The 20,661-nt window shown below is 32.7% G+C and overlaps 3 protein-coding genes across 3 annotated transcripts; 1 reads left to right on the top strand and 2 right to left on the bottom strand.

Moving 5' to 3' along the window:
• Nucleotides 1-944: 944 nt before the first annotated feature.
• On the bottom strand, nucleotides 945-15,655 carry LOC105432834 (uncharacterized). Its single transcript, XM_011647797.2, has 4 exons — nucleotides 6,359-15,655; nucleotides 5,718-5,985; nucleotides 4,956-5,219; nucleotides 945-4,221 (listed from the first exon to the last, which is right to left on the bottom strand). The coding sequence occupies exons 1-4, from the start codon at nucleotides 6,605-6,607 to the stop codon at nucleotides 4,133-4,135; spliced, it is 870 nt and encodes a 289-aa protein (XP_011646099.2). The 5' UTR covers nucleotides 6,608-15,655; the 3' UTR covers nucleotides 945-4,132.
• A 194-nt stretch (nucleotides 15,656-15,849) lies between these two features.
• On the top strand, nucleotides 15,850-18,774 carry Sfxn1-3 (Sideroflexin-1-3). Its single transcript, XM_011647799.3, has 4 exons — nucleotides 15,850-16,277; nucleotides 16,687-16,863; nucleotides 17,248-17,636; nucleotides 17,890-18,774. The coding sequence occupies exons 1-4, from the start codon at nucleotides 16,090-16,092 to the stop codon at nucleotides 18,132-18,134; spliced, it is 999 nt and encodes a 332-aa protein (XP_011646101.1). The 5' UTR covers nucleotides 15,850-16,089; the 3' UTR covers nucleotides 18,135-18,774.
• Nucleotides 18,757-20,289, bottom strand: mRpL2 (mitochondrial ribosomal protein L2). The gene is made up of 2 exons (XM_011647798.2): nucleotides 20,021-20,289; nucleotides 18,757-19,505 (listed from the first exon to the last, which is right to left on the bottom strand). The coding sequence occupies exons 1-2, from the start codon at nucleotides 20,247-20,249 to the stop codon at nucleotides 18,826-18,828; spliced, it is 909 nt and encodes a 302-aa protein (XP_011646100.2). The 5' UTR covers nucleotides 20,250-20,289; the 3' UTR covers nucleotides 18,757-18,825.
• Between the last annotated feature and the right edge of the window lie 372 nt (nucleotides 20,290-20,661).

Genomic DNA, 20,661 nt, shown 5'->3' with positions numbered 1-20,661 from the left:
TATATATATATATATAAGGGAATGATCAAGATAAATTCGAGTTAATCTAGAGAGCTTCTAACTCGTTTAGTTTGTGTTTTTTCTTACGTAAAACGTCTAACTCTAGAATTAGTCCTCATTATTATGTAAAAGAAATATAATAAAAGGCACAATACAAGATCAAAATTTTTTCCTGTAAACTAGAAACTGATAATGGATGCATCCTCATCCTGTGAGTGAATTCTCTCAGAACAAGGATGTAATGCATCTGGAAAACTTTTACAATAAATCTTCTTTAACAAATGTAGGTTTTTTATTACAAGAAGAAAAATAAACCGCTTGTGATGACTTAAGACCTACTCTTTCATATCCATTTAATCATCGGTATTAGAAGCAGCGATTTTTACTAAATTTTTTTTATGTGCTCTACTTTTCATATGGAAACTATCTGCTATAACGTCAGCAAAGATCACTCGTTCAAGTCCAATCGAATTAGTCACAAGTTCAATCGCGGTTATACACCTTTACGAGCGATTTCTCCTGTATTTTCTCGGGAATCTTCCATTCCCGAATAACATACGTACGTGATCTCCGAAAAACTGGTTTACCTGATTTTCGACGGTTTCGTTGACAATCGATCAGCCTTCTTTTTATCTTGACAGAATTGACAGTGTTGACTCGATTAGGCAAAATGATTATCATTTACTCTTGACATCGCGGTATATATGCCTCATGTTTCAAAGTGCTAGTTACTAATAGCATTGACATTAGAGGAAACCCGTTACAATGTGAAAACAATCTTTACGAGAACATCGTACGGTGTTAACAAATAAAAATAAATTCTCCACAAATAAAAACAAATTCTTCACAATTTTATAACTAACAAACTTTGCATCGTAAATCGCGGAACCCGTAGAAAAGTAATATGTAAACCCCATAAGTGGTACGTAAACTCCATAGAAGCATTTCGTTTTTTTTTTTTTGCATAAAAATTAATACGAGACGATCCGAGTAATAAATTTTTTTTAATATATAAATATATATGTGTAATTTTGATGTAAACATTTTACTACAAATTGACTTTAATTGACTTTAAAGTAAATTCTTTTAATATTCAGAATTTGCAATATACTCTTTTTCTGATAATATTTATAATTTAACATTGATGCAAATCCGATTTCTTCAGGCAAAAAGGGGTTCTTTATAAAAAGAGGGTCACACCGATGTGTTACTTCCTTTGATTTAAGTTTCACGTTCAAACCAGTGACACACCTGTAGAATCGTTTACTCGTTTCTTAAAAACGTAAGTCAAATAATATTTTTCGTATTTACTTTTTTATTTTATACTATTAGCAAATACTTATGATTCTTTATCGATGATCTGAAACTCATCATGTATTAAAATTAATCAAAAAGTTATAAACAAAATTATTATCTTTGAAATGCACGGAATTAATAACAAAAAATTATATGTATATAAATATTTTTACATGAATGAAAAATACGTAACAATGTAATTTACAATCTTTGATAGATCTATTAATAAAACGAATGTAAGAATTTTACAAGAATATTATAATATACATTTCTATTGAGGAGACGAGAAAGAATATACTAATATTTTTATTTATCCTACAATTTTATTTTTCTTATAATTATAATTACTTACTCACATGCATTCATATATACATACAAATGAGAAATACAATATCAATTCGCTTTTAAAAAAAATCATCAAAAAATTTCTTATATTGATTAAAATTTCTTATAGTGATTTACTAATTTATCAAATATTGTCTACATATATATATAGTTACAAATCGATATTGAAATCTGAAAGTGTATATTTCTTATAAACTGATAACCATGAAATTAAAGTTCTATCTTAAAAATAATACTTTTAAATACTTTTTCTCGGAGGATATGACTCGGAGGATATCGCGATATGAATTTAACTAACTTTCGAAGAAAACAATTTTCACTTGGAAAAGAAAGGACTATTTGATTGAAGCTAGACTCTCAATTAAATTGTCAATGCGGTTTTGCTTTCCGCGAACCTCATCTGTAGCATTCTGAGAGAGAGAGAGAGAGAGAGAGAGAGAGAGAGAGAGAGAGAGAGAGAGACACCTCTAGCATTTAACGCACACTGCTCGGAATCGCTCATACGTCATATGCGCGCATGAATCGAGCACATATGAATCGTACAATATACAGGAAATACGTTCAACGTAGCTACGGATACGCAAGTCGAACGCCGTGACATGGACGATGGTCCGTTACATTAATGCGACTTTTTCGTTCGCATATAACGTAAGAACGTAACGGTCGAGTTGCCGCGGACGAGTGCACATCGCGTATCGATCGGCTATCCTGCAACGATGCACAATGTGTCGCTTCCGATTCGCATTTCGCGGAGCCCAAGTATAGTTGTCACTCTATGTCGCTCGCTCGTCAAAATGTTAGCCGACTCTCACATACATCTTTTTGTTATCATATATAACGTATACCTCTTACATGACGGAGGAATATCTGTATCTGCGATAAATAATGTTAAAAATTGTAACAACATGGAAAATTAATTCCCCGATTGATCTTGGACAGAGAGTTGCGGCATCAGCAACGCGCGTTGGAAAGTCTATGATGAAAAATCGGGGAACGATACGTCGGGGAACTAAGATTGATGCTATCGATGAACACGTAGCATCGAGAAAAGCGTATCAAAGAAGGGAAAGGGTGAGAGCAAAATTCACCAAGTGACCGTCATCTGTGGCCTAAAATATATGTCGACGGCAAATACGATGACTAGCCTCTCGCCATGCACTATCCGCGAGCCGATAACGGTCTTCGATCGACCCGTGCATGAGCCATACGTATGTGTGTGTGTGTGTGTGTGTGTGTGTGTGTGTGTGTGTGTGTATACACACTGACACATTTGGTCAAGGTAGACGCACGGACACATTACAATGGCACATGAGCCGGCTTGTGAACGCGTTTCAGCCACAAACCGGGCGCTTGTCCAAATCTGTTAGTAGGTCAGTAGAGGGGCCATCGTACTCGGTCGAGTGACCTTGACCACGAATAATCCTTCCGTTTATTTAACATGGCGATCCACCGATTTTCACATTTGAAGGAAGAAACTCAATATGGCACAAGCCAGAGGTGGTGTCAAAGATCAACAGGCACTTCGCGCTGTATATCGATATACTCGCATATTTAGAAAATAAGCGAAGGTAATTGAATTATGTTACATGAGCTATATCGACATGATAGTTACGTGATAATTTAATATAATTAAAATATTTATAAATCGATAACATTAATAAAAAATCTGTAACTGCATTTTCTCAATCACATTTTTTTTTATTTTATTAGTGCTACACTTAAAAGAAGTATTGTATCTTTAATCTATGTCAGGATATTAATTTTATAAGTCTTTTGATTATAGGTGAGAGGTATTTTTTTATGCACGATATTTTAAAAATAAACTTCTTCTGGAAGATTACAGTTTTGCATTAAGAAAATATTTTGTATTAATATTATCGAATTATAATGAATCAGAGTTAACCAGCAATGAACACATATCCGACGTAATTTTAACGTGGAATTAGCAATAAATAATATAAAAGGATAGAAGAGATAAAGGATAGAAAGTTGCATAAATTATAAATTTTTTAAATTTAAAGAAAACAGGTATTTTATCCTCTTTCATGCGTTCCCATTTGTTTAATATGAATTTTAAGAAAGAGCCGGATCGTTAACACTATCGTTAACACTATATCCTTTCTTAAAATCTGCAAGCTGCAAAGGCTTACAAATTTATCGATAGGTACCTTAAATAACGGTAAACTATGTGAAAGTTATTTCGCCGAGTGTTCGTTGCTAGAATGAGCGACGAATGAACGTAGCCGAGATAAGTGCTTGGCGACGTTCATTCAGCACGTATTAATTCACTATGATCGCCATGAGCAATTTTACGGAAAATTACTGAGATTACATGGACCATAATTAGATTAATCTAGTAATTGCACTTCTCGTTAAAATGTTAAAAATTTTACGTGTCTCGATATATATAATTGACACGTCGGGCCAAAGATTATCGAAAGATAACAAATACGAAATTCTTGTTGGTCACGATACTAATCTACGATGATTTTCACCCGTATGGATTACGAAGTATTTGATAACTTGGATATCCCAGCTGGTAATCGTTTCTGTGCCAGTTAGTGTCATCTTGTCCGTATCCTGTAAAAAAAATATCGAAATGCGTATTATAGAATTATGATGTTCTAAATAAATAAAGATATCAAGATTTTTCTTTAAAGTGTGTAAAGTTTGTAAGTTTGTATTTGTAAATTTGTAAAGTGTGTGAATTTGTATGGAAAAAAAATTCAGTATTATTGACGCGTCAAATATTCGTGACATGCAACGTAACATTAAAGATTTCAAAGGAAGCATTATAGGCACATATAGATAAACATAAAACACTATCGGAACGTACTCTCGCAGCTGTTTCAAATCTAATACTCGTCGCTGTTGGCTAACATTAAATATGTTTATGTCAACGTAAATACGTCATATGTAAAGGTGTTTGTAAAGGTGGTATCATCCGTTACAGTTGAACGATGCTATCTTAACTTAGCCTATATAATAATTATGTTAGCGATGAACGCGCGACGTGTCGTGCTAGTTTTACAAAACATTTTGTTTCATTACATTAGCATATTCAACAACATAAAATAAATGCATGACACATTTTTATTATAAATTAAGTTCATATTATAAAGAAGTAATTTGTAGACATAACTAACAAAATAAATGGAATCACACTTTAAAAATTTTATTTTTTTATATTATACAAATTTTAAAATTTTATCAAAGATGGTAAATGTATATATAATTTGGTATATATAATTTGTTTATATAACATAGAATTTTTGCAATTAGAAGTGAAAAGAATATTTTTTAAACAATCTCACCTGTTGGATAATCTGCTGTCGAGTCCGCTGCAGTGGACCATAAATGGAAAGGATGTGAATGATGCGTATGAGGATGTTGTACTTTGCAAATCTTTAAATGCGCAAATATTGATGGTAAAATTAACGATCCAAGTACGAGAAGCTTTTTGATAAAATGAACCCCTAGAAAAATTGGCAGTAGCAGTAGTTTTAGTTTTATTAAATTTAATAATATGAGAACGGGTAAGATTATAGACTTCTTCTTCTTAAAAATTCGCCAATCGCCTGTAAGACAAATAATATATTAATCTTTGAGCCTCGATTGAAAATTGCCAAACATTATTACAGCCTATACGATTGTTGATATCGCGTTGCCGTTACAAGAAATATAAGGTAGTAAACTCTGTCATTTCACCGTCGCGTTCATCGCTTTTTTCAAATATGTAGAACATTGTAGATTGCACAGTTTTTGCAATGATAATACTTGTTACGTGTAACGTTCACCGTTATCCGAAACAAAGTGCAACAGAAACTACGATTACACTGTCGAATACATCAGAATTTGAATATCCCGTTATCTTGAAATACACCTTTTCTTTGTTACTGCCAATATATCATTACAAGAATTTCAAGAATCTTTCAAGAACCTCCAAAACTAATATAAAGCACACAATAACCATCAGTACATTTAAATATAAATAAGAATATTTGAACGTTGACAAAATAAGGAAAAAAATTGTAAGCAGATAATAAAAAAGAATATTATCATTCACCAGGTCTTACCTTCTGGTTCTTTGCTTTGCTTCAATCGTTCAAGTTCGTCCTCGTCCATAAACATTAGATTTGAGGAGAAGTCTCTGGCAGTTATCGAGTTATCTACTGTATATACAATGGCACGTTTTGTTAATAAATCCTCTACACTATCTCTAACAAAATTCAGAATTTCCGTTATCCCACTTTTAAATGCTCGAGAACGTGGTAAATAAGGCAAAAAAGATTGCTTGTAAATCGCTGGTATCCTTATTATTCGAAATGGCCCATAACTAAATTCCTAAATTATCATAATTTTTTTTTAATTAGTTACCTATACCACTGTTTCCTTAAAATTATCAATTGTACGATATGCTTACAGTTATTGCATACAGATACGTTATCTTATTAATTTTATAATTATTTGTATTTTAATTAATTCTTTCAATTCGTTACAATTCTAGTAATAATATTAAAATATAAGTTACATCAAAATTATATAAATAATAAAAAGCAGATTTATTTAATTATATCTTATTTATTAACTTTGTGTAGCTATTAATTTTTCTGATTTCTAAATGTAATTAAATATTATACATTATATATACGTTACTGTATATATATATATATATATATATATATATATATATACAGTAACGTATACAAACGCATACCTTTTCTCTTACTATTGTGTTCAACCACCTCACAACTTTGTATTTGCTGCAAGTTGCAAAATCTTTCTTTAAACTACATTCCGTTTGACATTTTTCAACAAAAAGATCCGTCGTATTGTCAAAAACCAATGAATGAGTCCGTCGTGAACAAATAATCAACAAGATAAACATCCAACACGATATTTGGACCACTCTTGGACGTCCAGCTTTGCAAGACCATTCGACAACTCCGAAATATCTGCACTTCATAATTTCGCTCGAGGATTTCAACTTTGCACTATTATTTTGATTTTTATTAGCTTTGATCAATATTTATATTTCATTGCAGACAGTGATGACGATCACCTGTCTCGCTTTGAACTTTTGTGTAGTCATTATTAATCATTAGTAATCATTAGTAATCATGAGGATTACATCAATTCTTATGAATCATCGAGATGCATTGTATCGAAAGAGAATTTCGTAATTAATCAAAAGAAATCATAAGTGATGTCAAAAGATCCGAAAAGATCGCGCACTCTTTTCACAGAATGTTGCACGTTGCAGAAAGACGAGATTAGGTACATACGCTCACTGACAGTGGTTAGAAGGTGTTCTGACCATTTATACGGCGTGCATTTAGGTCGGTGGGGGTAACGGTCCATGGCTTAGATAATGCTGTGCGGAGATTGCTACTCTACGCGATAGGACGTCTCAAGAGATACTCGAGAATACGCTGACGGTCGCCCGCTGCTCGTGGAAATTCTGCGTAAATGACAATGAAACAAACTCACCGCACCATAAAATTCGTGACAAATTAAATGGGGATATTATTTTTAAAATGAGGAAAGAGTGTTTAAAAGATTACTCGATAGCATCGCGAGAGCGAAATACTTCTCGAGTTATTAAATTTGCCAATCACGTTTACATTTTTTTCAGATTTGCAAAATATAAAAAAGCATTTGTTTAATTTGCATGTAAGAAAGATTAATTTCCTTTTCAAAAACCCAAATCTAATTATCTTGTCCGATTGATCCATTGATCCAAACTCGAATAAAGAGAAGAATACATTTGTACTTTTGACTAAGCAAGAATATAATTTTAACGGTATATCACAGCTGCACGACTAAATTGTCAACCTAATAGCCGCCAGACAATCAGAGAGATATTTCATGAAGAGCTTGGAGCTTACCTACAGAAACAGTGGTGAACCACATCGTGATCATTAAACGTTTGCGTATTCCATTTTCATTTCCGTGATTACCAAGCGGGACGTCCTATATCGAATTTTTAAAAAGGGAACAAACGACGACACGTGTATGACCGTGATGACAATGTCCTTCCGTCAACCGTTTTAAAGATCCAGCGAAAGGTCTCCTCTCCGCGACATTTTTTTCTCCACATAATTGCGAACGAACATTCCTCGCCGCCGGTGAGGAAGCGCTACATTTTCCGGTGCACCAACCCGCAACGGCCGCTGAGTTTTTTATCGCGAATAATCACGGGTAACGTTATAATTCGTAAATTATCTCTTTGTAAAGCAGAAATTAAGCCCTGTGAAATTGGGCAAACTAATTTGTTTTTTTTTTTTTTTTTTTTTTTTAAGAAAATATTCTCCCGCCAAGAAATTATCAAATTAGACTCACATAATCCGCATGATGTTAATATTGTTAAATCTCATGGATCACTCTTCTTCTTAACCGAAGAACTATCAAAATACCGTAACCTTTCTGTTTTAAATTTAATTAAACTTTAGAATTTCCTATAAATATCCAGATTTAAAAATTAGCAATTAGGATTTAGCAATTTCAGACAATGAGATATTATATCCAGTTTAATTTCAATTTAAGACTTTAATTTGAAATTTCATGCCAAATATTAAGACATGTAAAGAAAAGTCACGCCTAGTCGCTTTTCTGCCCTACAAAAGAAAATAAAGATTATAAAGATTCAAGATTATGATACAAAGTATAAGGAAATATACGATGCTATAAATTGAGTGTTATATAACATGGCCAATAAAATGCGGTAAAGGGTAAACAAGAAGAATATAGAAGACGATTGATTGACCTATTAACGCCATTGCAATCTTCATGGGGAATCAGGATATCACACATATATACACACACATGTGTTTGCGATGCAGCCTCTTTCCGTAACCGGTTTGCACGACAGTCGTTCGCTTTACTTTGGCCTTGCATCGAACTGTTTAAATCCAGTATAATATTAAAAATTTATTTTTCTTCCTTGATCAATATCTGATCTTCTCGGTATGCTTGACACATTACAAACAAACGTCATTCAAGCGACGCTATACCATATAATAAAATTAAATAAAATTGAATAAATAAGACTTAATATATAATTGAATAAATAAGACTTAATAAATAAAATTGAATAAATAATAAAAAAGATGAAGTGAACATCTGTCGTTGGCTTTTCAAAAATCTAAGTCTCTCTATATACGACTATAACCTTATGATTTTTATAAACGGCATTCTCTTGACTTGTAATCATCAATATCTTTTAAATTTGCTGTATTTATATGTCTATTTTATATTGCTTATAGCAACATATTGCACTTCTAATTTTCTACTGATTTCAATCAAGTGATCAACAGCAAGTTAAGTTCTGTAAGTTACACGGTGTGTTACCGCATAAAGCTAGATAATCTTGTAGATATCAAGAGCACAAAACTTATAATTATTCGATTTTTTTTTTTATTGGTAATACGTATTTACTGACGATCGTTAATGATTCGATGTGAAAAAACGGAAACTAATTTTTAAAAAACCGGAAATGCTCGTCAAACTTATTTTTCGGGCCGGAAAAGAGGCGCGCTTCGTTAACCCACTAAATCCGGATAATATATTTTTGTCGTACGCAAACCCGGAAAACCTCGTCTTACTCCACTGGCCTGGAAATTTGATCTAGCGCATTTGCATGAGGAACATCACCGAAAGATAATTTTTCGCGCGTGACACGCGGTGACGGGGTTGCAATGAGGAACGGATAACAAACGTGCCATTCGTCAGGCATGTCGAACACGTACATGTGCATGCGAGCTTTCACTCGCGGTCGCGGGGCGCGACGCAAAAAAAGACAGAGGCACCTGACAGAGGCGCCTGATGTTCATCGACTTCTGCAGCAAGGATCACGAGACAAGAAGACGTCGCGCGACGGGCGAGCCGAGTGGGCGAAGCGCACGCTTGTTGACTACGATGTAACCTGCTTATGCCCCTTTGCTCGGCTGACCCAGTATGGGACGCCGACAGGATATGAAGTGGTAATATTGCTGCAACCAATTATCGATCTCGATATTCCAGCTTGTTACACATTCTCGATCCGAAAGCAGATTCTTGGGAGAGGATCGCGCAAGAATCTGTCTACGAGAAGAAGATCAGTACCCTCTTTAAGTATTACCAGACGTCATCAATCATAAATCGAAGTCCGCTTAATAAAGACCGGTGATTGAAAATTTATCAGCGTACGCTCGATGGAATGTAGATTTGTCGTCGTTTTATTTCGAGAGAGATAATGAAATAATCGAAATAATTTTCAGACAAAAGAAATCTGAAAAACATGTTTATAATATTCCACATAATCTTCCAGAAAATATCATAATCAATATTATTTTATTAAAGATTAACTATGTTGTTTATATATTTTGATATAATTATAAATATTTTATTTTAATACAATCTCATCGCATATCCGTCATTTAAATTCTTCTCAAAATAAACATTCCATACATTCAATTTCTTCGCGTACGCATGTCTCCGTTTGCAAAATAAAGATTTTGCAGTTATAAAGCGAATTAATTTATCTTAGAATTATCAGTAAATCATTTCGACAACCTCGTAATAATCAAGATCTGATATCAAAAATGAATAAAGCATAAACATACACTTACGAGACTACACAGATATTAATCTTGATACAAATGCACGCTTGCAACAATGTTACCATCAATTTATTTTACTCTGTGTTAAGAGCCACAACTAAATCGTTAATATTCATCCTAGAGGTGCAAGATTTATCTTAGTGGTTTAGTTACGATTACTTTGTGATGTTTACCTATTTCACAAAGATCATACGTTATATAAACGGTGATATTGCATGTGGCGAAATAATATTATCAAATATTGTTAAATTCATTTTCAAATTCATATTCAAATAAAAATCTTATCTTAACTGTTGGGCAGACATTTTGAATGATGTAGAAAAAATTATAAAGATATTTATAAAACTTGTTTTATATTAAATCAAAATATTATAAGTAAAATATAGAACTGCTTTTACACATCTTTAAAAAGATAATTTTTAAAAGATAATTTTGCAAAAAAATAATTTTTATAAACAAATTTTTCATGTTTCATATCAGTTAAAGCAATTATATTTCAAATAAGAAATATTTATTCATACTGTGTCACATATCATTTAATGAATTATTAATTCACACTCAGCGATCCGAACAGAGACATATTTAGTGACAACTATGATGACCGGTTCGTGACTTGAGAAATGTCTCGAGATTAACCTGAAGAAGCATCGATTAAAGTCTTTGACTTTTCATCATCAACATTGTCAGATCATAAACTACAAATTGTCGCATAACAATCATAAATAGAAAATGCTTATATTTTTCTTTGAATCACGATCAAGATAAATTATAAAATAATATATATATATATTATATATAATATTACTACATTATATATATTATACATATTATACATTATATATATATATATATATATATATATATATATATATACATACATATTTTAGATCGGATCAAAATGTACATGTATTTGTGTGCACAGAGCTATCACATTTTATCAATCACTGATCAATGATTAATGACACTCTTGACTTAATTCATCGATCTCTCTCTTAGGAATGTTTGGTTTCATAGATATTCCTTGCGATACACCATCCCTTAAATTAACTTCGGTCGCGGTTGCCCTAATATCTTATCATATATTTTAAAAATTTTAAATTGTCTATATCACAGTAAATTGTCTATTATCGCAGTTTTAGAACGCTGTTCTCTTCTCTTATCATTTCATAAATTTAATAAAATTAATTATTAATATGTTTTAAATAAAATTTTGTAATATGAAGAAAATAGATATACAAAATATATAATATATAAAAGAAAAAAATTAAGCGCGCGCGCACACACGCACACGCACACACACACACACACACACACACACACACACACACACACACAAATATAAAAACTCTATGCTATTTAAGAATAATTTAAAAAAAATTTTTTAAATTATTGACTTTGGAAGATATATTCTTTTTAAATAAAGAGATCAACAATTGACTTCTATATCTATGTTCCATCCAACTCTTATGAATATGGAAATAGAATCACTTCATCTATACTTTCGATTCACGATTTATACAATCAACCGCCGCAGTCCATAACTGTCATCGCCGATAAAATCAATTCAAAGATTAAATCAGAAGATTTCATCACGCGAGGATCAAATTCTTTAATTTGCTTCAAAACATCAACGTGTACAAGAAATAATAAAAAATATAATATTAAAAATAAATTATTACAGGATTACTATCGCCAAAAGATTATTACAACTTTTTACACGAAGAAAACAGTGTAAATATCAATTTTATAATATTTAATCAAATTGAAATCCGCCTATCAATATTCATATGATAAAAAGTATTAAAATTATCTATTTTTTTTTGCATTTGATATCGTAATGATGTAAAATTATTGAATAAATTGAATTATTGAATTATTGAAATAAAAACTGTGTCATTATTAGAAAATATTTTTTGTAAATATCTTCTACAGACGTCAAAATAGAAAAAGACGTACTTGCGTAGTTGCTCAAAAACTTATTGTCATAAAGCGAATTTATGTTCGCTGCGTGTATTACTGGTCGTGGTATTCAGGATGATCCAACTAAAATCGTAAATATATAGTGGAACACTTTTTGTAGTAGAGAAAGAATTAATCATCGTGATAACATCTTTTCCAAGTACAAATTTCCAATTACAGAGTTCTCCGATATGGAATATAGATGCGGGGTACAGTACCGCACCTACTTTAATTACCAGCACATTCGTAAAATTATACTTGATTGAAAAGAGGAAGACACAGTAGACACAGAAGTATTACATTCCGCCCGATGTTATCGTCTCAAGATCATATATCATCAAATGAAGCAAATCGCTTGTCAACGATGATCAAGAGATGATCATAGAGATGATCATGAAAATGATCAAATGAAAAATAACAATTATTCCTATGATAAATAGATAAAGTATGAGTAATGATACGAAAAGTCAGACAGATATTTATACCAGTAATTTAAATGCATACACGAAACAATAAGAGTAAAATAAAATAAGAATAAAAATTAAGGAGAATATACATAAATGTCTTGATATTCTTAATTGACAATTGTTTCAACTTACAATTAAAAATTATTTTTTAATTAAATCATCTTTATTATCATTTACCGGAAATTGAATCTAATTAAAAGGTGCTTCAAAATTTTAATGGTAAATTATGACTGATTACACAGACCTGTAATATCTGGATAACAGACAATATACCGGAAATATTTTATCGGTATTTCAATGAAACGTTGAATCTTCAATAAAATGCGCATGTAGGAAAACCTGTTATGTTTCGCATGAGATAAGATTTTCATTTAAAGATCGAGAATAGCGCGACGTGTGTGCGTCCACAAATAAATATATCTCGGCAACACAGTGAATGTGCACTTTTGTAACCTTCCACAATCACCCATTCCATATTCCCATTCTATCTTCGTATCTTTCATTTTCGGTCCCGGCTTCATAGTCAAACATGCAAGTAGGCTAGTAGTGCATCTCTGTTATTATCATCCTAGTATTAAACGTGACAAAGAGAAAACAAGTATTAGCGGAATTATTAGTTATGTCTAAAAACAATTAACGTCAGCTAGAAAAACATTGTTTTACAATTATCACTCAATCTAGGTATCACATTAACGCATAAATATTATTTTTCTTAACAGAAATTTTTTTTGGATTTCTTTTTAATGACGTAAGAATAATTTCTGTTTCAACAAACTGTTATAATAATTTTGTACATTCCAAATTAATTATTTGTTTTAATGTATTGACATTAAAAACAATTGCCAAACGTTTTTCTTTTAACGCTTATGCCTATCATTAAAATCTACAAGACACTTATAAAATATTGGTATACAATCGTCTTGCATTCCACTCTACGATGAGAAAGACATGCGGCATACATTGAATTAATTAAAATCCCGCAAGCATTAAATTGTATCTAGCCTCAAGAAGAAATTAGTAGATTCGTTTTCTAATATGAAATGCAGGTTAAGAATAATAAGAATAATCACTTAATCTATGATCAGGTGACATGCCTAATTTGCGCAGTACATCGTGATTAAAATCAAGTAAAAATTAAATTGAATTTGCATAAAAATTTTTACACTTTACATTAAAAGTATCAATAATTTAAATATAAATTCAATAAAATTCACATATATATATTTTTTAATGTAAAATGCACGATTGTGTGAGAAGTTTTTTTGGCATTTCGGCCATTGAAATCGCGATTTGATTGCGGTCACCGCATTTAATTAGTACTGATAGGATTATACGATTCAGCGGCAGTCTACCTCACAAATCGATTCGCTAAAAAAGAAAACATCGCTCGCAATTAGTTATTTTTATAAAATAAAATTAGAAAATGATACTAATAAACTATCAGCATCATAAATTGTTAACTTATTATGTCCAAAATTTCAACAAAATCTCAATTTGATCAAATCTACAGTATATTTAATAAAACTTATTGGCTCACAATTGTTGTTTCATAATTGAGTGCAGATAGTTCCGGAAAGTCTGGATGAAAATAAACATATCAACAATAATAATACCAAATAATTCAGCTAATGGTCGAAGGATAATAAACCTAAATCGCATCATTAAAGTCATGTCAAGTCATATGATATTTAATGGTTAGAAAGCTCGGTGAATGATCAGATATTCACTGAAATGTATAAAAAATATGTTAATTAAGTAACAATATAATGTCGTATGATTTAGGTCGTTTCAGTAATTGACATAATACTTACTAAAAAATAAAGAATCAATAATTATCATAACAATAACAGATTTGCATAATAGTTAGAACTGATTAGATTCTATCTAATTTAAAAAGGTATACTTCATTGTACATTTACTCTTCTTATGCTTTATTCATTTTAGTCAAACTTGACATAGATTTTTCTTTCTTGTTCTGTAATGCAAAATATTGATTTCTAGATCGGTGTCAGATATTTATACAGTTGTGTTTAATCCTCAAACAATTATAATGGATATTATTATAATGGATATTATAATGGATATTATTACCAATTCTATAACATTCATTGATTATGTAAAGAGAATAAAATAAGTAAAATATTACATTAGCATCGTATATGCAATAGTTTTATATATAGATATATATAAGCATATTTTTTAAGAAATAATTCATAATTTATTTAAAAAATTACATTACCGTAAAAAAGAAAATAAATATTAATCTCTTTCAAGTTAATTGTAAGGTATTATTTGTAAAATTAATATAAGTTTCATTATAATTAGATTGTATCCTCAATCTGACTATATAATTATTATATCAGTTATGTTATATTAATGGCCGGCTAAATTAAATGAAAGTAACGTTTACCCTCCTAACATGTAAAATATATACTCATAGAAATGCAATCCTTACCCTCTCCATCTAAAAAGATCCACTTAGCAGTAAAGAGTTTCTTTATTAGCACAACTGCGCGATTAATTAGAAAGATTACTTAGCGACATTATCACCTTTGAGAGTGAATTTCTTGTCCTAGAAAGGTCGTTTCAACACTCAAATGCGCTATTTAAAATTTTAAATATAGCCCATAAATCAAACAATACTTTTTCATCTTTTAGAATATTCTATATAATAAAAATATTATAATCTCATCTTGTAATTATATTTATAAAAATATAATTTTTATGAGATTAGAGTTTAGAAATTTGTTCTTTATTTTTTCTTTTCATTACAACGTTGATCAATCACATCAAGCTTATTAAATATAATCTAGTTTTTCTATAATCTTTCCTATAAAGTTAATACTATGAGGCAATAAATCGATCTCTTCAGTTACGTAGATAAACTTTTATCAATTTACACGAGGAATGTTTCCGCGTGCCACCATCTCGTGGTAAATCCGCTAAACGTGAGTATTCACTGCTGGATGGTTTGTGCGCACGCACCAAGCTTTATCGATGAGAATCCAACGGCGAAGGCAAAGCCACCGGCGAGTAGTTGATGGACCGAATGAGGGGAGTAGAGAGGAATAACCGGAATCGAGCGTGCGGAAGCGGAGCGTAAAGAAAGAGAGAAAGAGAGAGAGAGAGAGAGAGAGAGAGAGAGAGAGAGAGAGGAAGGAGAATCAGCCGCTGGACTCTGGAACACGGGTCAGTCGGCTGGGAGCTGGGTGAACAGCTTGTTTCGTGGACGACTGTCAAACATCACGTATGTCGTCGTCTCTTTGGAGGCTGACGGGCTCCCAGCAGGTGTGCAGATGCAACGAAAGAGCGACGACAATTCATTAACGCGTCGTCGTGAAGGTGGGGACGAGCAAGCGAAGTGGGGAAGATAGAGAACGATCACTCGTATCCAAGATTGTCAGAAGGAAAAACCTGAAGAGATGTTGGGAACAAAGAAAATTGGAGCGCAGGACAGTGCGCCGAAGAGGATAGACATTGACAAGCCCTACTGGGATCAAAGTACTTATCGAGGAAGGGCGCTGCATTTTTTGACGGTGACAAACCCACTCAATGTCTTCGCCACCAGCCAGCAGCTCGAGCACGCGCGTGATGTCGTCACGAAATACAAGTAGTCGTCGACACCGATATAATTAATTTTTTTTTTTTCCTTTCGCTCAGCTGGATAATCAGTACGCTAATGTCATATGTCATATCGTACATGTAAACCTATATGTTAACATTACATATCGATATTATAAGACATATCGATATTATAAGACAAGTTCTGCTTATGCCTTAAATAGAATTTATGATTACTATTATTAGCTATTATAATGTTTAATGTTATAAAAAAATATTGCAACGAATATTTTTATCTAATATAAAACGAACATCTTCATTATTTTATGTTTTACGCTTTTTGTAAATTATATTCAGTTATATTCAAGTTGATATTAAGTTGTTATTTTTAGTATTTTTTACTTGTTGTAATGAGCACGGTATTTTAATTCATATTCATAACTTTTTATCGTTGACAGACAGAGTGGAAGCCTAGAAAAACAAGGAATTACCGAAGACGAGTTATGGAGATGCAAATATCTTTACGACAGTGCTTATCATCCAGACACCGGCGAGAAGATGTTGTTAATAGGACGTATGAGTGCTCAAGTTCCCATGAACATGATGATAACCGGCTGTATGATGACATTTTACAAGTACGTAATCCAAATCATTGACGAAATCATTGACGAATTTATCACAATTTATCACAAGACGATAAAAAACCGGATACTTTGACTTTAAATGTTTTGTCAAAACTCATATTAAACTGCATTTGTGTACGATAAGCTCCGATAACTATAGCCTCCTGACTTTACATTCCTCGAAACAGTCGAAACCTTGAAGACCAAAAAAAAAAAAAGGCAAAGAATTGTTCAAATACAATTATTTCTCAATCTCAAATAACACAAAATTTAAAAACAGAAATATCCAAGGAATATTTGGAAAATTATCATTTAGAGTCGTTATCGATCGTAAATTGATTAGATTCGTCTCTTGCGACAGTTGTTAGAAGCTTGCATTATTTACTTATCTCGCAGGTCAACGCCGGCTGTAATTTTCTGGCAATGGGTCAATCAGTCGTTCAACGCCATAGTGAATTACACGAATCGCAGCGGTTCGAGTCCAATTCCAACGGAAACGCTAGCGCGAAGTTACGTCGGCGCCACGGGAGGCGCGGTGATAACAGCTCTGACTCTGAACCGTCTCGCTCAACGTGCGCCGCCGCTGGCAGGCCGATTAGTGCCACTAGCAGCGGTCGCGGCAGCTAATTGCGTCAACATCCCTCTCATGAGAGTCACTGAACTCCAAAATGGTATTGAATTACAAACCGAGGACGGCACAAAAGTCGGCCGCAGTAAACGAGCGGCTAAACAGGCGATTGCGATTGTGACGTTTTCACGAATACTCATGGCCTCACCGAGCATGAGTAGGTTTTTCGAGTACATTTTTCTTTCGTTAATCATGCTTTTTAGCAAATTTATTTTTTTTTGTATAGAATATTACTATATTATCCACATAAGAGAGCACACAAAGGTTATTTAAATAAAATCTAATTTTTTTTAAATAAATTTCGTCTCCGTAAAAAAATAATTAATTAAGACGGATGTAAATTATTTCACAAACTGAATCAAGATAGATGATACAATGTATGATAGAGCATTATATTTTTGTTGTTACAGTATTGGCGCCGATAGTAATGAATTATCTAGATCGAAGGCAGCTATTACGTAATGCAAAATGGGCTGCTGGACCGATTCAAGTTCTCATTTGCGGAGTGTGTCTCACTTTCGCGACGCCGCTCTGCTGCGCTCTTTTCGCACAGCGGGTTCCTATTTCGATAAATCAACTGGAACCCGACGTACAAGAGCAAATACGATCGTACGATACTAGTCTGGAGACTGTATACTACAACAAGGGCCTTTAAACGATAGACCAGAATGCTTGTGAAATACTTAAATATTTTTACCGATCCAAGAACATGGCCTATTCTTGAAACTCAGGTATACGACATTCCCGAACAAAACATTCGAAAGCACAAATAGCCATTATTATCGCGGATGTCCTACGGTTGCGTAATTAACCAATTAATTCTTGTTAGTACTTATATTACTATAAATAATCGACGTTCACGATGATGAAATAGAAATTTACAAAAACTCATCGTTTCAGGGTGTCTATCTGAATCTTGAAAAAGATTTACTAAAGATTTCCAAGTTTCCTAGTATTTTGTTTCAATATAAATTATAAAAAGATTAAAATTTACTCAAAAAAATCTTTAATTCTCGTAAAATACTAATGTTTTTAAGCGAAAAGAATTCTTGAGTATTTTAAATTTTCTAGATTCTTTCAGGTAGTAGACACCTTGCTTACGATCCGAAAAACCAAGTCCTTTACTTAGCTATGTACGTCCAAAAAAACGCATACATATCTCTTCTTTTACGGCTTGTACGTATAACAAATATTTTAAAACTTAAGAAATCTCTAATTGTCTCTTTCTTGTTAAATGAAACGAATGAATGTGAAACGAAGACAATAAAATTCCAAACTGAGTGTTTCGAGACGAATTTTTATTATGTATTTCAACTTATAACTGCAACTTTTATCCACGAAATAGTTTAAGCATTGTGGTAGCTATTAAAAACGAGCACTTCGTGAAATTTACATTTTTCGTCGCCGACACGCTGTACACGAGGAGGCGGTTTGATTTTACGACCAAATCTACCAGTTTTACGTTGCCATAGACCGCTCCTCGGTCGATTGCCCAATTCCCGATTTTTCTGTATACTACCAATCGGTGTAGAACCATGTTCGACATTCGATAATCGTCCGACCGTAGCCATGCACATCTCGTGCAGACTGAAAAGCTTCTTGCTGGGCATTTGTATTACCACTCGATCTCCATCTCGTCTTACTAGGGTTCCGGCGGTACCAGCAGAATGAATTAGGAATCCACCCAATCCCGGATACTTCTCTACGCAATTAACAATGGTTCCTATGGGTAAAGCACCAAGAGGATAAGCATCTCCCTCCGAGGGCCTTACGGTATTACGCGGTATTCCCTGATGAGTACGTATTATGTCGCCCCGCTTCATGTTTTCTGTAGCTAAAATGTACTTGAGTTCACGACCGGTACCGACTAACGCGACGTAACTCGTTCTGCAACCGTCTTGAAAGATGTCTAAGACTTTTTCTTCTTTTGGCGGTACATTAAGGTCCTTGGGTCCATCTCTGATCCACTTGATCCAATGAAACTTGTGCTTTATGCCACCCCCGATACCCTTGACTACTACTCTGCCTGTTTTCGGTAACACAAAAACGATTCATTTTTCTAGCGGCGATTACAATGCGATTTTGAATAAAAATATTTCAGCGCCAAATATATATTTATAAGCGATATTTTCTCCAAATGGGATAAAGATTGATTTTAACTTAAAAATTGTTTCTTCTAATATAATAATTATCTATCATACGAATAACTATTCTATCAATTTTGTAAATCAAATTAATAAAAAGACTAGATCGTAAAAGCGCATGTATGTTACATGTCCGAAACTAAAAATTCTTTAAATTTTCCTAACAATAAATTACATCCAATCTAAACCGATATATTAGTTATCTACATTATCTCCCGGTAGTTTTATGTCATCAACAGAGGTCAGACTTGTCAAGAGTAGTCTACACACATATAACGCACATGCTTGTGACGTTAGATACGTTTTACTTCGATTAATTTAGAGAAGATTCAGATTATACTGCGTATAATCTAAAAAAAAAAAAATAATTCTGTAATAACGATATTTTATAGCATACCTGTGGCAGGATCCCTGCCTCCTAGATTCGTAACATTCAAGGGTTCTACCGTGTATTCATCTTTGAAATGGACGATTCTTCGGAACGCTTTACCGGTACCTATTTCCGGTAACTTCACAAGTTTCCATTTATATCTTCTTGGCACCTGAGACACCGCCGAAACCGTGAAATCAACGAAATTAGATATTTGTTGACCGAAAACGCGACGTGCCAATGCCGCGACAGACATCTTGGAACAGATTACACTGAGCTTAACACTACTGCCATCTTTAAACTTTACGTAATTCTCGCCGTAGCTTCAGATCTCACCAGATCGTTGGAGAGTAAGGTAGGTGTTGCTAAAATCAAACGTGGAGGAAACGTAAAAGCTTCGAAAATAATCAAAAGAGTTCGCTGGTTTGAAATTTATGATGCATATTTATGATGCACAATGCAAGATTTTTAAAACTCGATTCTTGAAAAAATTAATATTTAACATTAATATTTAATATATTTTCATATATATCATCCAGTCAAATAGGACATATTGCAAGATATATCTCTTTAATTACTATTTTCGCTGAGAAAAAAACAGATTAATTTCATAAGTTAAACCGATTTGATAATGATAAATCTTTTTTGTTTATCTTGAATTACAAGTC

Source organism: Pogonomyrmex barbatus, unplaced genomic scaffold, assembly GCF_055798465.1.
Source record: "Pogonomyrmex barbatus isolate J1 unplaced genomic scaffold, ASM5579846v1 scaffold6, whole genome shotgun sequence".
NCBI lineage: Eukaryota > Metazoa > Arthropoda > Insecta > Hymenoptera > Formicidae > Pogonomyrmex > Pogonomyrmex barbatus.
Note: the sequence above shows the minus strand (reverse complement) of the source record. Positions and strands in the feature narration are given on the sequence as shown.